The sequence below is a fragment of the Rana temporaria genome, chromosome 5 (assembly GCF_905171775.1).
Source record: "Rana temporaria chromosome 5, aRanTem1.1, whole genome shotgun sequence".
Lineage (NCBI taxonomy): Eukaryota > Metazoa > Chordata > Amphibia > Anura > Ranidae > Rana > Rana temporaria.
Genome location: NC_053493.1, coordinates 154,663,698 through 154,678,952, shown reverse-complemented (window position 1 = coordinate 154,678,952; position 15,255 = coordinate 154,663,698). Strand labels below are relative to the sequence as shown.

The following is a 15,255-nucleotide window of genomic DNA, read 5'->3' as shown; positions in this document are numbered from 1 at the left end:
AGCTCAATTACTAGCAGGCAGCCAGCGCGGTCTTCTGTGACGTCATCTTCTTCTATTCTCTTCTTCTCCCTTCTTCCGATGTTGACACGTCGCCTCTTCTCACTGCAATGATGGAAGCGCGCCTTGCATCCCATTTATATAGGCATCACCGTCCCATCATGCTCCGGTAGGTACCCACGTGGTGGGTGCCTACCCACGTGGGTACCTACCGGAGCATGATGGGACGGTGATGCCTATATAAATGGGATGCAAGGCGCGCTTCCATCATTGCAGTGAGAAGAGGCGACGTGTCAACATCGGAAGAAGGGAGAAGAAGAGAATAGAAGAAGATGACGTCACAGAAGACCGCGCTGGCTGCCTGCTAGTAATTGAGCTAACACACGAAGATAGCAGGCAGCCAGTGCTGAAGGAGAAGGCACCGGACAGCTGGAGAAGAACCGGGGTGCGCCAAGTCAACAGCGGAGAGCGGCGAAGATAGAAGAAGACCCCCGGAGAGCGTAGAAGACCCCCGGAGAGTGGAAGAAGAAGCCCCCCCTGGTATTAGAGCTAAAGAAGACAGGGGGGGCCTCCGGAGCAGACTAATAAATGATTTTAAAAACCCTTGTGTTGTGTGTTTAATAACTATCACTTTGCCTCCAGGTGAATGGGTAGGGGTACGATGTACCCCATATCCATTCACTTAGGGTGGGGGGCCGGTATCTGGGGGCCCCCTTATTTGAGGGGACCCCCAGATTCCGATAAGCCCCCCGCCCGCAGACCCCGACAACCAACGGCCAGGGTTGTCGGGAAGAGGTCCTGTCCTCATCAACATGGGGACAGGGTGCTCTGGGGTGGGGGGGCCCGCAGTGCGCCCCCCTGCCCCAGAGCACCCAACCCCACCATGTTGAGGGCATGCGGCCTGGTACGGATCAGGAGGGGGGGGCGCTCGCTCGTCCCCACTCCCATTCCTGGCCGGCCGGGTAGCGTGCTTTGGATACGGGTCTGGTATGGATTGTAGGGGGACCCCCTACGTTGTTTTTCCGGCGTAGGGGGGGTCTCCTTACAACCCATACCAGACCTAGGGGTCTGGTATGCTCCTGGGGGGGAACCCATGCCGGTTTTTTCTTTGAAAATTGGCATGGAGTTCTCCCTCTCAGGAATGCATGCCGAGCGACGCTGTCAATTATTTATTTTTTTTATTTGGTTTCCCGGCGCGTTTTTTTTTCCACCCGTCGCAACTTTATTGTCCCGTCGCAATCCACAAAGCCCGGCGTAAATTACGTTCGCGCGCTGCACGTCGGGAAAATTACGTCACACGCATGCGCAGTACGGCCGGCGCGGGAGCGCGCCTCATTTAAATTGTAAATGCCCCCCGGAGAGGAGGACCGCCTTGCGACGGAGGCACTTAAGTTACACGGCCTGAAATTTCTAGGTAAGTGCTTTGTGGATCGGGCACTTAGGTAGAAATTTTAAGGCCGTGTAACTTAACTGCTGAAAGTTAAGTTAGGCTACGTTTTTGGGAATTTGGCCCAGAGATACGCAGGCTGAACAGCAGTTCCGCCTGCGTATCTCTTTTGTGGATTTGGCCCTATATTTTTTCCAGCTTATAACAGCACTGACATTTTGTTTCTTTTAGAAAGTATAGAAAACCATTTACACATAAATATTATATATATATATATATATATATATATATATATATATATATATATATATATATATATATATATATATATATATAATAAGGAACTAATGAATGAAAAGAACAAAATGTTTAAATATTAATAGTAAAAAATAGAAATTAAATACAAAAAAATTTGCAGCAAAATAATAGCTAATGAACGAAGGGGAGGAATGAGTTAATTCAAACTAATTAGGGGTTGCTAAGAGCTACTACTCGGTAAAAGCGGAGGTTCCGCCAATTTTTGTCTTTTTTAAAAGCCAGCAGCTACAAATACTACAGCTGCTGACTTTTAAAATATGGACACTTACCTGTCCAGCGCGCCCGCAATGTCAGCAGCTGAGCACGAGCATTCGCTTGTCCCTCGGCTGCACCTGCCGCCATCCTTGGTGAGTGAATCGGGAAGTGAAGCGTTGCGGGGGGTTAGACAGGTATCTGCACCCCCCTGAAAGGTGCCAAATGTGACACCAGAGGGGGGGAGGGTTCCGAAAAGCGGAAGTTCAATTTTTGGGTGGAATTCCGCTTTAAATACCTAAAAGGTTAAATTGTACTTCTATACTTGCAAGGTTGCTTTAACTGACATATTACTATATTGTAACTCTTATTGCCACTGTTCTGTGAGTAACAGTTTACATAGGGGCAGAAAAATATGCTTCTGTCTAAATACCTAAAGTCCTCCCTGTCCTAATAAAGCCCAAAATTGCCAGTAAACGCAGCAGGGAAGCTGCAGGGGGAGGAGAGGTTAGGTGTACTACAAATGACTGGTCAAATTCTTATTGACTGATCCACTACCTTACTTTGTGAAGATAGGGCCAGATTCACAGCCAGGCGGCGTAGTGTAACGTAACCGATTTAGGTTACACCGCGCAAATTTTCTGGCTAAGCGAAGTGCCCGATCCACAAAGCACTTACCTGGAAATTTGCGGCGGTGTATCCTAAATCCGTCCAGCGCAAGGCGGGCCAATTCAAATGGGGCGGCTACCATTTAAATTAGGCGCGCTCCCGACCTACTGCGCATGCTCCCGACGCAAATTTCCCGACGTGCTTTGCGCGAAATTACGACGCGCCGACTTTTTGTAAATCGCGACGTAAAGAAAGACCTTTGCCGGGAATTATTTATTTTTTTTAAAAAATTCAATAGCGACGCGGGAAAGACGGGTATACTTTTACATGGTGTACTAAGTTTACACTTTGTAAAAGGTGCCCTATCTTTGCGACGGCAAACTAACACTTGCGGCGACGTAACGACGGGAAAAAGTTGGATCGCCGTAACTGCTAATTTGCATACCCGACGCTGGTTTACGACGCAAAATCCCCCCAGCGGTGGCCGCGGTACTGCATCCTAAGATCCGACAGTGTAAAACTATTACACCTGTCGGATCTTAGAAACAGGGATACGCCGTCGTATCCCTTTTGTGAATCTGGCCCGAAGTGTATAGAATTTGACATGATTAAAGTTGTTGTAAAGGTATATATTTTTATTAAAATATTCAACATGTTATACTTACTTGCTCTATGCAATGGTCTTGCACAGAGCGGCCCTGAACCTCCACTTCTGTAGTCCCACGCCAGCGTTGTCCTCCTCTCTGAGTGCCCCCATAGCAAGCTGCTTTCTATGGGAGCACTCTTGCCAATGACTCCCACTGCTGTCTCTGTGCCTGTTAGAGAGATGGAGAGAGAGCAGCACAGGATATAAATCAGGTAAGTATTTGTCTTAACCACTTAAGCTCCAGAAGGTTTTACCCCTTCACGACCAGAGCATTTTCAGCACGGCGCTATTTTAATTGGCGATTAGTCATGCAATACTGTATGCAGATGACATATTTATCATTTTTAGAGCTTTCTTTTGGTGGTATTTGATCAGCTTTGTTTTTTTTTTTTTTGCGATATAAAATATATTTATTCTGAAAGAACAATATTTTCTACTTTCTGTCATAAAACATATCCAATAAAATCAAATTTCATAAAAAATTTAGGCCAAAATTATTATTATTATTTTTTTACTAAAGACATGTAGCAGAATACAATATATATATATATATATATATATATATATATATATATATATATATATATATATATATATATATATATATATATATATATATATATATATTTATATATATATATATATATATATATATTTATATTATTTAGTATGTAGGAAAGTTATAGCATTCACAAAATATGGTATATATATTTGAAAATTGATCAATCATTCCTTAAGGCCCTTAAAATGTAAGGACAGTACACATTACCTTTTTTTTTTTTTTTAATTATACAGTCTGAGGAATTTAGTAAGAGACATGGCAAGTTATTTTTAAATTATAATGTATTTATTATAATTAAGAAGTTAAATTAAAACCGTTTTTCACAATTTTTTTTTTTTTTACATATCATCACCAGCGCAGTACAGGGTAATGATATGAATGGTGATCAGGGACACTGACTGGTTATTTTTTTAAATAATGTTTTAGTCAATATTTTAAATATTTAACTTTTTTAAAAAAAATACTGTACCCCCCTAGAGTAGTACAATGTTACTAGGGTAACATTGAACTACTCTGATTAATCAGGGATTTTTATTTCAATTGTTGGCACAATGAAGATCATTGTACCAGCAATGCTTTCAACTGTCATGAATAGATTAAGTCTATGACAGCTGTGAATACTAGTGATCTGTGATTGGCTACAGATACATGGTACAGGGTGCTGTGATTGGCACAGGTACCATGTGGTAGCTGTATGCCAATCACAATTCACTAGAAAAGGAAGCAAAGCTGTTTTGAATCATATTCATTCAAAACAGCTTTGAAATAGTTATCATGTGATTGCATAGCGATCACCGGGCCCCGAGTATCGGGATCCACATTCTGCTGTGTCCACGTACGTCGCTTTGCCTGGAAATAGTCCATAATGTAGAGGCAAAAATGCTTTTTAAATGATTTGCATTTTCAAATTGCAAACTCTAAATTGAATATCACCCCCTTCGTATGAAACCCCCTATATATATCTTCAGATAAAGGAAATAGAGACGACACAAATCAAGACGAACCGCATCATGGAGACCAAGGAACTATCAAAACAAACATCATATCAAGATTAAATACATTATTAAGGAATGCAAAGTATATGGCACAACCTTCATTCTGCCTAGAGTAGACTATACATCAAAACTTGAAGACTGGGTAAGGAGGACATTAGCCAAAGAAGCAATCAAAAGGCCAACGGTAACTCTGAAAGAGCTGCAGAGGTTTACAGACAGAATAGGAGAAACTGTGTGTGGGACAACTGCCATTTGGATGCTCCAGCAAACTGTTTTTTTTTAAAGAACGATGAGAAGAAAATAATGTATGCAAAAATCACATACAATTCTATTTGGAGATTTCCAAAGCATCTTCCAAATATTTCAACCCTCAGGTGGCCAATGGAACCTCCCAAATATTTCAACCCTCAGGTGGCCAATGGAACCTCCCAGATAGCAAGAATAACAGTATTTAATTGCAAGTCTGTTAACTTGCTACACATTTTTACTGGCAACTTGTACATTTACAGAGCACTTAAAGCACAAGTTCTAATTTGCATGGAAAGTTTTTAGCAAGAGCAAAGTTGCAGTGGTGAGTCTACAGCAAGAGCTCTGCAAGTCTACAGCATGGAAATTCAGCCACAGTGACCCCTGTGGCGGGATGACTATTACACAACATAACTGAACCAAAACTTGCAGAAGACTTGCAGAATGTTTGCAAAGAAAATAGATCTGTAGTCATGCAATGCAAATGTGCTGCAATTGTGCAACAAACGTGAAGCCTGGCAAGTGTAGCAATAGCTTAGCAAGTCATGTTCAAACTTACAGCACAACTGCTTGCTATCTGGGCTTTAGGAATGGCACCACACAGACAAGACCACTTAAGTCTGCCCACAGGATGTAACAACAGGGGAAAAGGCAGAGGGCACAATTGTGAGGCAAGTATGTATCTCGGAAAGCTGGGTGAGTTTAGCTTGGGGAAAAGGATAAGTGAGCTTTGTCTTTTTGTTAAGGTGAACATATCCTTTTAAGCCAATCACATTCACATGTACAGTATGGATGAAAAAACTCTACAGTCTTATTGAATGGGCAGAACTTTAAAAAAAAGAATAGAAGCATTTTATTATGTAAAACAACAATTACAAAACATAATAACTAAATCAATCAAAATGAATAGACATGTTGTTCAGCTTAACAATCTTATATATCATGTCTATTTATTCAAAGTTAGTTATCCATTTATTGAACATTTGCATTGTTCATATTGATAATGTAATCCGCAGGAGCACAGTGCTATTACTCAGTTTAATTATATGGTTTCAATGGAAGAAAGAGCATTGTGTGATTATCTGAGATAAATTCACATTAACCAAATTCCTGGAAAACTACATAGCCACCCTAGTTTATCGTTATACCGCTTTGTACTATTCAGGATTTAACGTGCATAAAATATCCTATGTAGAAACTGTATTACAGCTATCATATTCTTAAGCCTTCTAGAATTCTCTTGCATGAACTGATCTTTTGTAGGTGATGTGTCCATTTCCAGTAACAGGAAGAAAAGACTGACAGTCAATAAAATCTTAGGGTTATAAAGAGGGCTTATATACAAGAGATCTTAAAGCTGACCTTGCACTAAAGGCAAAATCCACTTATCAAACCAGGGCTCAAGTCCTGCGGGAACGCGTGGGAACGGAGTTCCTGCACTTGTTTTTTACAGCAGGAACGCAGTTCCCTTTGCAGGACTAGAGCAGCCGAGAGCAGCCAAACCGCCCGAGCCAATCCTTTACTAAGCGGCAATGCCCAGCTCGAGTCACTGTCAGGGGCAGGCGAACCTTAGTAATCGTTTATGTTACTGGCCGCTTCCTGTATATGGATTCATCGGGTAGTGTGCGGGTACTCCGTCACTTCCTCGATACCGCAATGTCTCCTGAGAGCTTTTGTCATTGTTTCCAGGAGACATTGCGGAGGTCTGCAGCAAGTTATCACAGGATTTAGCAAGAACTTGCTTAAAGTTCTTTCTAAATCCTGCGATAACTTGCGGTTTAGTAATTATGCATATGAGCATATCATTAATTTTTTTTGGTAGGGGAAGTGGATCTTGGGTGGAAGTTCCCACACTTTTTTCCCCAGGACTTGACCCCTGTATCAAACCATGCACTGTAAAAGGGTGGTCATAGTTGAGTTCTCTTGACAAGGGTTCCTGACAGCCCTTTAGTTGTATTAACCCCCACTGGAAGGTTACAGGGATAGGGGTGGTGTAGAATGGTGGATGATTTCCTCTAAAAGAAGAAGAATCAGCACAAGGGACATATCATACTAACTCTAACTTATGTCTCTTGTGCTGATGTTCATGTTTTTTATTTTAGCTAAACTTAGGCTTTAATAGGAAGACATCATTTGAGTGGGACTACGACAGCATGATATAGCAGTACAACCCTGATTACTATACAAAGGTTTTAGGGCCTGTGTCAATGGCATTGGCTTGATATCAGCTTGACATGCTTCTAGGGTAATTTAGAATTCAATGACAGGTGTAATTGACCTGCAGTTGACCTGCCATTTACATCGGTTATTTTACGCATTAATGCAGATTGTGTTATGCCAGCTCATTCAATTGGTTAGGCTGTCTGGTGCACTAAAACACAAAAGAAAAAACAAATGCATTATTTTTAGCAAATGCAGTATGCAACAGCACGGGGTAGTGTGTTACAGGGTACTGCAGTGTTCTGAATCACAAGTGCGTTCGGGTGCAATTCAGAATGAATGATATTTCAGCACACCAATGCACATAGTATACGTTCCCATGTGTTGTGGCCACATTTATATTATTGGAATGCAACAGTGTAAACCTGGTATTTTTTTTAAATGCATGCAGATTAAGTATCTGAAATTGGTACCAGCCTTACAGTCTACTGTACAGCAAAGGTAAGAAAAGGGATAGTGAGAAGCAGCACAAGGAGCCAATCAGCTGTGCTGTAATGCAAGGAGCATTATGATAGAAGGCGCGTAACAGAGATGAACTCGACAGTGTGCTGCTTCTACTTTCACTGTCCATTCACAGGGTTGGGAGCTGCAACTAAATGTGAAACATCAGCAGAGAAAGATCTGGTTCCTTCCTGTGCCACACGGGCTGCGTAAATTTTAGAACTGGATGGACAGAAACACAAATCATTTGCTCTCCTATATGTGTTTTATCTTTGGGCTGGATTCAAGAAGCAATTGCGCCTGTGTAACCATAGTTACACAGGCGCAATTGCTTACTTGCCCCGGTGTAACGAATGCTCCTGATTCAGGAACCTCGTTACGCCGACTGCAGCCTAAGATATGCGCGGCATAAGGCTCTTATGCCCGCATATCTTAGGCTGCATTCTTGCGATGGCCGCTAGGTGGCGTTCCCGTTGTGCTCAGCGTATAGTATGCAAATTTCATACTAACGCCGATTCACAACGTTGCGCGAGCCCTGCGTACGCAGTTTACGTCGGGGCAGCCAATGTTACCTATACCCGTCGTTCCCGCGTCGCGAAATTTGAATTTTACGTAGTTTGCGTAAGTGATTCGTGAATGGCGCTGGACGCCATTCACGTTCACTTTGAAGCAAATGACGTCCTTGCGACGTCATTTGCCGCAATGCACGTCGGGAAACTTTCCCGACGGAGCATGCGCTCTACGATCGCTGCGGGAACGCGCCTAATTTTAATGATTCCCGCCCCCTACGGGATCATTTAAATTGCGCGCGCTTACGCCGGGCAATTTTAAAGAGTGCACACGCAATTTACGTAGCTACTGCTCCGTGAATCGCGGGTAGCGCAGTAAATTTGCGGGGGCGCAGGGCAAAAACGTTGCCCTGCGCCTCCGCAAAAAAAGCGCAAAAGTACCTGAATCCAGCCCTTTGTATTTAGCTATTTGCCCAGAATATACAGGTAGCTTTAAATAAACCAATATGGGTACATGGCAGTCAGGCAGCATGGTTAACGTATGGCTGGACTTGTCAATCTACATATAATTTTACATTACAAATACACAGTAGGCCAAATTCTCCTCTTCTCTATTGTTGTACATAGTGAGAGGTAGTTTTTGATTATTTATATGGCATATTTAAAAATATGTGTGAATCCCTAAGAGCCATGTGTAGAAAGTTTTTAAGTTATGAAGAATACCAGTAAGAGAAACACTTTTTTCAATCATTGTATTACCTTGTTTGGATGTGAAAGTTGTTTGTTGTGCCCGTGTGTTCATAATCGTGAACCGCAGCAGCGAAAATCATAGCAAAAATTTCCAGTTCTGTTAGCCAGTGCTAGAGAAATGAAAAAGTGCCATAATTATTCATCAAGGAACTCCATTACTTAACCCTCTGCTATTTTCTATACCTTACTATACATGAGACTAAAAATGTAATTTGCATTCTTAAAACACAACAAGCTACTTGTGATTGTTTTTTTTTTTAACAAGACTTTACAAACATGTTATACTTACCTCCTCTGTGCAGTTGGTTTTGCACAGAGCAGCCCGGATCCTCCTCTTCTCGGGTCCCTCTTTGCTACTCCTGGACCCTCCCTCCTATCCAGTGCCCCCTCAGCCAGCAGCTTTCTATAGAGGCATCTGAGCTGAGTCAGACCTCCATGTATCCATTCAGACATGGAGCCCCGACCTGGCCCCATCCTATTTATCTCCCGATTGGCTGGCTGACTGACTTTGGCTGAGACACAGCAATGGTGCTATTGGCTCCCAATCAATCAGGAGTGGTGTCCCGGATAGCTTAGACATTCGTGGACATTGCTGGAGAGAGAAGGGGCTAAGCTAAGTAATTAGGGGGGAGGGGGTGCTGGGGAGGCTGCTACACACAAAATGTTTTTTATCTTAACCACTTAAGCCCCGGACCATATTGCTGGTCAATGACCGGGCCACTTTTTGCGATTCGGCACTGCGTCGCTTTAACTGACAATTGCGCTGGTGTGCGACTTGGCTCCCAAACAAAATTGGTGTCCTTTTTTTCCCACAAATAGAGCTTTCTTTTGGTGGTATTTAATCACCTCTGCGGTTTTTATTTTTTGCGCTATAAACAAAAATAGAGCGACAATTTTGAAAAAAAAATCAATATTTTTTACTTTTTGCTATAATAAATATCCCCCAAAAATATATATACATTTTTTTTTCCTCAGTTTAGGCCGATACGTATTCTTCTACCTATTCTTGGTAAAAAAAAATCACTATTAGCGTTTATCGGTTGGTTTGCGCAAAATGTATAGCGTTTACAAAATAGGGGATAGTTTTATTGCATTTTTTTTAATTATTATTTTTTTTTTTTACTACTAATGGCGGCGATCATCGATTTTTTTTCGTGACTGCGACATTATGGCGGACACTTTTGACAAATTTTTGGGACCATTGTCATTTTCACAGCAAAAAATGCATTTAAAATCCATTGTTTATTGTGAAAATGACAATTGCAGTTTGGGAGTTAACCACAGGGGGCACTGATGGGGTTATGTGTGACCTCAAGTGTGTTTACAACTGTAGGGGGGTGTGGCTGTAGGTGTGACGTCATCTATTGTGTCCCCCTATAAAAGGGATCACACGATCGATGACGCCGCCACAGTGAAGAACGGGGAAGCTGTGTTTACACAAAGCTGTCCCCGTTCTTCAGCTCCGGGGACCGATCGCGGGACTCCAGTGGCGATCGGGTCCGCGGTCCCGGTACCTGTACGTGCATGTGCCCAGCCGTGCCATTCTGCCGACGTAAATGTGCAGGAGGCGGTCCTTAAGTGGTTAAATATCGTACCTGCTGGGTGTTACTATAAGAAAAAAGTCGTTTAAAACTGCTTGCGGCTTTAATGTAATGTCTGCAATATGGATGAAAATCATTGAGAAAAATAGCATGGGTTTCCCCGCCCCCCTCCCCCCAGATCATTACCAGATCCTTTGGCCCTATATATACTTTTAACAGCAGTATACAGGCGGTGCAATTAAGACAGAGACTGTAGGTTTGTTGTTAAGTAGAATCTGTTTGTAATTTTGAACTGGTATTTTTTTAAAGTGTAGCTCCAGCCAAAAAGTAAATTTTTTAAGCTTTTTGGAAAACATAGAGAGGGGTTATCACCACCCTGTGTCTGTGCGCATCTGTTCAGAAGATTGCACCTCACTTCCTGTCCCAATGACAAAAGATTTTTTGAAAATTTGTTTTTTTTTGGTGCCCCTCGGCCTCCTGACTGTGTTTTAAAGGTTCAACTTCATATCTATGCGATGCATCAGAGTATGTGCCTTGCTGCAGAACAGCCTATTCATTTGAGAATGAACTGCCTGCCACCCCTCAATAGCACCAAAGTGCATGGGCCTTTTTTTAATTTAATTTTTTAAAATGATTGGTGCTTTTGTTAGCATGCATTTTTATTTTTATTTTTATGATATTCTTTTTATTTACACACATTTTTATATATATATAATATATATATATTGGGCCAGATTCACAAAAGAGATACGACGGCGTATCTCCTGAAACGCCGTCGTATCTCTGTTTCTATCTATGCGACTGATTCATAGAATCAGTTACGCATAGATATCCCTAAGATCCGACAGGTGTAATTGTTTTACACTGCCGGATCTTAGGATGCAGTACCGCGGCCGCCGCTGGGGGGAGTTCGCGTCACAATTCAATATTTAACGTTGTTTGCGTAAGCCGTCCGGGAATACGGAAGTATGCTACGCGCGTCGCTGTTCGAAAAAATGACGTCACTTTGCGCAAAGCACGGCGGGAGTTAGGAAACAGAGCATGCGCAGTAGGTCCGGCGCGGGCGCACGCCTAATTTAAATGTTACCCGCCCATTCGATTTGGCCCGCCTTGCGCCGGACGCATTTACGATACACCACCGCAAGTTTCCAGGTAAGTGCTTTGTGGATCGGGCACTAAACCTGAAAACTTGCGGCGGTGTAACGTAAATGGCTTACGTTACACCGGCGGAAATGTACGTGAATCTGGCCCATAATGTGTGTAAATAAAAAAAAATCACAAAAATAAAAATGCATGCTAACAAAAGCACCATGCATTTTGATGCAGCAGCATTAAAAAAAAAAGGCCCATGCACTTTGGTGCTATTGATTGGTGGCAGGCAGTTCATTCTCAAATTAATAGGCTGTTCTGCAGCAAGGCACATACTCTGTGCATGTAAATAATAAAAAAAAATAAAAAAAATGCATGCTAACAAAAGCACCATGCATTTTTTTTTGAATCGTGAGAGAATTGTGATCTTCATTCTAAGCAAAAGAATTGTGATTCTCATTTTTCCCAGAATCGTGCAGCTCTACTGCCTTTAGGAATTAATATGAGAAACACCAGCAAATCTATTGATGTAGCTTTAGGTGCACACTGCACACAGTACAGAGGACAAAGACAGTACACCACGTGAAAATACTGCAGCTAGCACAATCACCTGCCTGCCTGTCAGTAAATTAGGAAGAGCGGATCTAGCTAAACTCAATACAGAGTATAAATATATATACAACACCTGGGATGCATATATATCCTCTACACACTGTAACTCTGACTGACTAGCCTGCCTGCTCTATCTAACTCCAAAAAATGACATTCTCTCTCTCTCTGTGTCTCTCTCTCTCTGTAAACCACCAACACACTACACAAGGTCGACTTCCAGGCAGCATTATATAGTGTGGGGCGTGTACTAAACCCCCTGAGCCATAATTGGCTTTGGCCAATTATGGCTCTCCGTTTTTGCGCGCTGTGATTGGCCAAGCATGCGGGTCGTCATAGTGCATGCTTGGCCAATCATCAGCCAGCAATGCACTGCGATGCCGCAGTGAATTATGGGCCGTGACACGCCACTCGAATTTGGCCCGAACGGCCCAAAACGTTCGTAATTCGACGAACGATCGAACATACGGTGTTCGAGTCAAACCTGAGTTCGACTCGAATACGAAGCTCATCCCTAGTCCTTAGTCTGCTTGTCTTCAGCAAACAATTTGCGTGCTTTCTTGTGCATCATCTCTAGAAGAGGATTCCTTTTTTGGACGACAGCCATGCAGACCAATTTGATGCAGTGTGTGGCGCATGGTCTGAGCACTGACAGGCTGACCCCCCACCCCTTAAGCCACTGCAGCAATACTGTCAGCACTCATACGTCTATTTCCCAAAGACAACCTCTGTATATGACGCTGAGCACATGCACTCAACTTTTTTGGTCAACCATGGCAAGGCTTGTGCTGAATGGAACCTGTCCTGTTAAACCACTGTATGGTCTTGGCCACCGTGCTGCCACTCAGTTTTAGGGTCTTGGCAATCTTCTTATAGCCTAGGCCATCTTTATGTAGAGCAACAATTCTTTTTTTCAGATACTTAAAGAGTTCTTTGCCATGAGGTGCCATGTTGAACTTACAGTGACTAGTATGAGAGAGTGAGAGCGATAACACAAAATTTAACACACCTGCTCCCCATTCACACCTGAGGCCTTGTAACACTAATGAGTCACATGACACCAGGAAGGGAAAATGGCTCACTTTTGTTGCCAGCAGATTAGACATTAATGGCTGTGTGTTGAGTTATTTTGAGGGGACAGCAAATGTACACTGTTACAATGTAAAGTAGTCAGTGTACAGCTTGTATAACAAAGTGTAATTTATTCAGTGTTGTCACATGAAAAGATATAATACAATATTTACAAAAATGTGGGGGGCATACTCACTTTTGTGAGATACTCTATATCAAAGCAAATTTCCCTATAAGAAATAATGGAAACTCCAATGATTTGTTCCACAACCATTTATTCATTATTCCTTCAGTTTATAGTCCATATAAAAAGATTATAGCAATGTGACCAGGTTTTGTAACCAAAACATTTCCATCCACAAATGGAAGCCTCCGCAGAGGCATTATAAGCATTATCCAGCAGGAGCCTCTCTTCTCTTTTATACTCATTTGTGACATGACACTAATTGTATATCAAGACATCGCTTGTATATCAAGTCAAAATTGTAAAAAAAAAATGTGCTTGTCTTGCAAAATGCTCAAACCAAGGTATTACTTTACGCTTATTGCGATTTTTTTTTTACCAAAAATATGGCCTAAACTGATGAATACATTTTATTTTTTTTTAGATTTTTTTTGGAAATTTATTATAGCAGAAAGTAAAAAATATTGTATTTTTTTCCCAAATTGTCAGTGTTTTTTTGTTTATAGCGCAAAAAATAAAAACCACAGATGTGATCAATTACCACCAAAATAAAGCTATATTCGTGGGAAAAAAAGTACATCAATTTTGTTTGGGTACATCGTCGCGCGCACAATTCTCAGTTAAAGTGACACAGTGCCGTATTGCAAAAAATGGCCTGGTCCTTAAGGGGGTAAATCCTTCCGGGGCTGAAGTGGTTAAGGTGGACAGGGTATATTTAGAAAGACTTTAAAGAGAACTTGAATTTTGGATGCTATGGCCAAAAAAAGGCCTGGTATGGACTCCTTTGTTTTACATTTTTGTATCGTCAACAATGGTATTGTATTGCCGGCAATTTAAATGTAACTTATTTTCTTTATAAATGTCAGTTTTGCTGCAGTAGGTTTTATACAGGGTACAGATACACCACTTTACAGGCAGACTAAGGGGATCCCCAGGCACCATATTTAAAGGAATTTTTCAATTTTATTGTTTTACTCTAAGCATTATTAAAATCATTGCTCCTATTAAAAAAAATAACTTGCATATAAGGCTTCAAAATGGGTACTTTTTATTTTTCAAGTTCAGGTACAATAGATTTTAATATGGTTTGCGGTTCGGGTCCGAACTTCTGCGATGTTCAAGAGTATTGGCATGAACAGGGGGCTGTTCGGTCCAACTATAGTCACTAGGTACTGTACCTGTAAAGGCAGTGCCCGAAATGTCCAAATAAAGGTACACTAGTGAGAAGAAATACAGTATTTTGAGCATGACAGATAAGAGCGAAGAGAAGAGAATGAAGAGGCTCATGCTAAACCAGGTGGAGCTATTCTTAAAACACCATCACACTCATATACTCCAGCTCTTTGGTTCTTTCCTTGGCTGTATATTTTATTTGCAATATATTTTTTTTGATGCTGTGTTTTTTTCTTTTCTATCCTGAGTTTTTACATATTTTTTATGATGAAGTGACTTGCTGTGAGAATTTTAAAAGTGGATTGGTGCCTGTTGTAAAGTTTTTAAAGTGTTTTTTTTTTTTTTTTATAAATTCTTTGGATATACTACACTATGAGGATCTCTTTTTTCTCCTTCCATTTCCACTGAGTCTACGTGTTCAGAATTTATTATCCCGCATCTTCCAAGCTGAAAACTGAAATCTGACTACCATTCTTCTTGTGTCATACGGCCTGGAAAGACAGCTGAAGTCTTTTCTCTTCCTTCTTGCAAGATAGAAGCACTCCTCCCCAAGATAAGTGATTATACATCGGGGCCGGCAGGCTGATGTACAAGCTCATCTGACCTCCTTAAAACCGGGGTCCAACGATCGGGTAAGAGTCAGTATTTATATTTCTTCAGCTTAATATAAAGATTCAAGTTTCTTCAAGATGTTGGGTTAAAGTCTGCAGCGATTA

General features: G+C 41.6%; 1 protein-coding gene across 4 annotated transcripts in view; it reads right to left on the bottom strand.

The window, feature by feature from the left end:
- Positions 1 to 15,255, bottom strand: part of PDE1C (phosphodiesterase 1C) — a 933,100-nt gene that overhangs the window by 169,253 nt on the left and 748,592 nt on the right. For all 4 annotated transcript variants that reach the window (XM_040353264.1, XM_040353266.1, XM_040353267.1 and 1 more), the window contains one exon: positions 8,882 to 8,982. In XM_040353264.1, the coding sequence (XP_040209198.1) occupies positions 8,882 to 8,982 (101 nt within the window). The remainder of the gene's footprint in view (positions 1 to 8,881; positions 8,983 to 15,255) is intronic.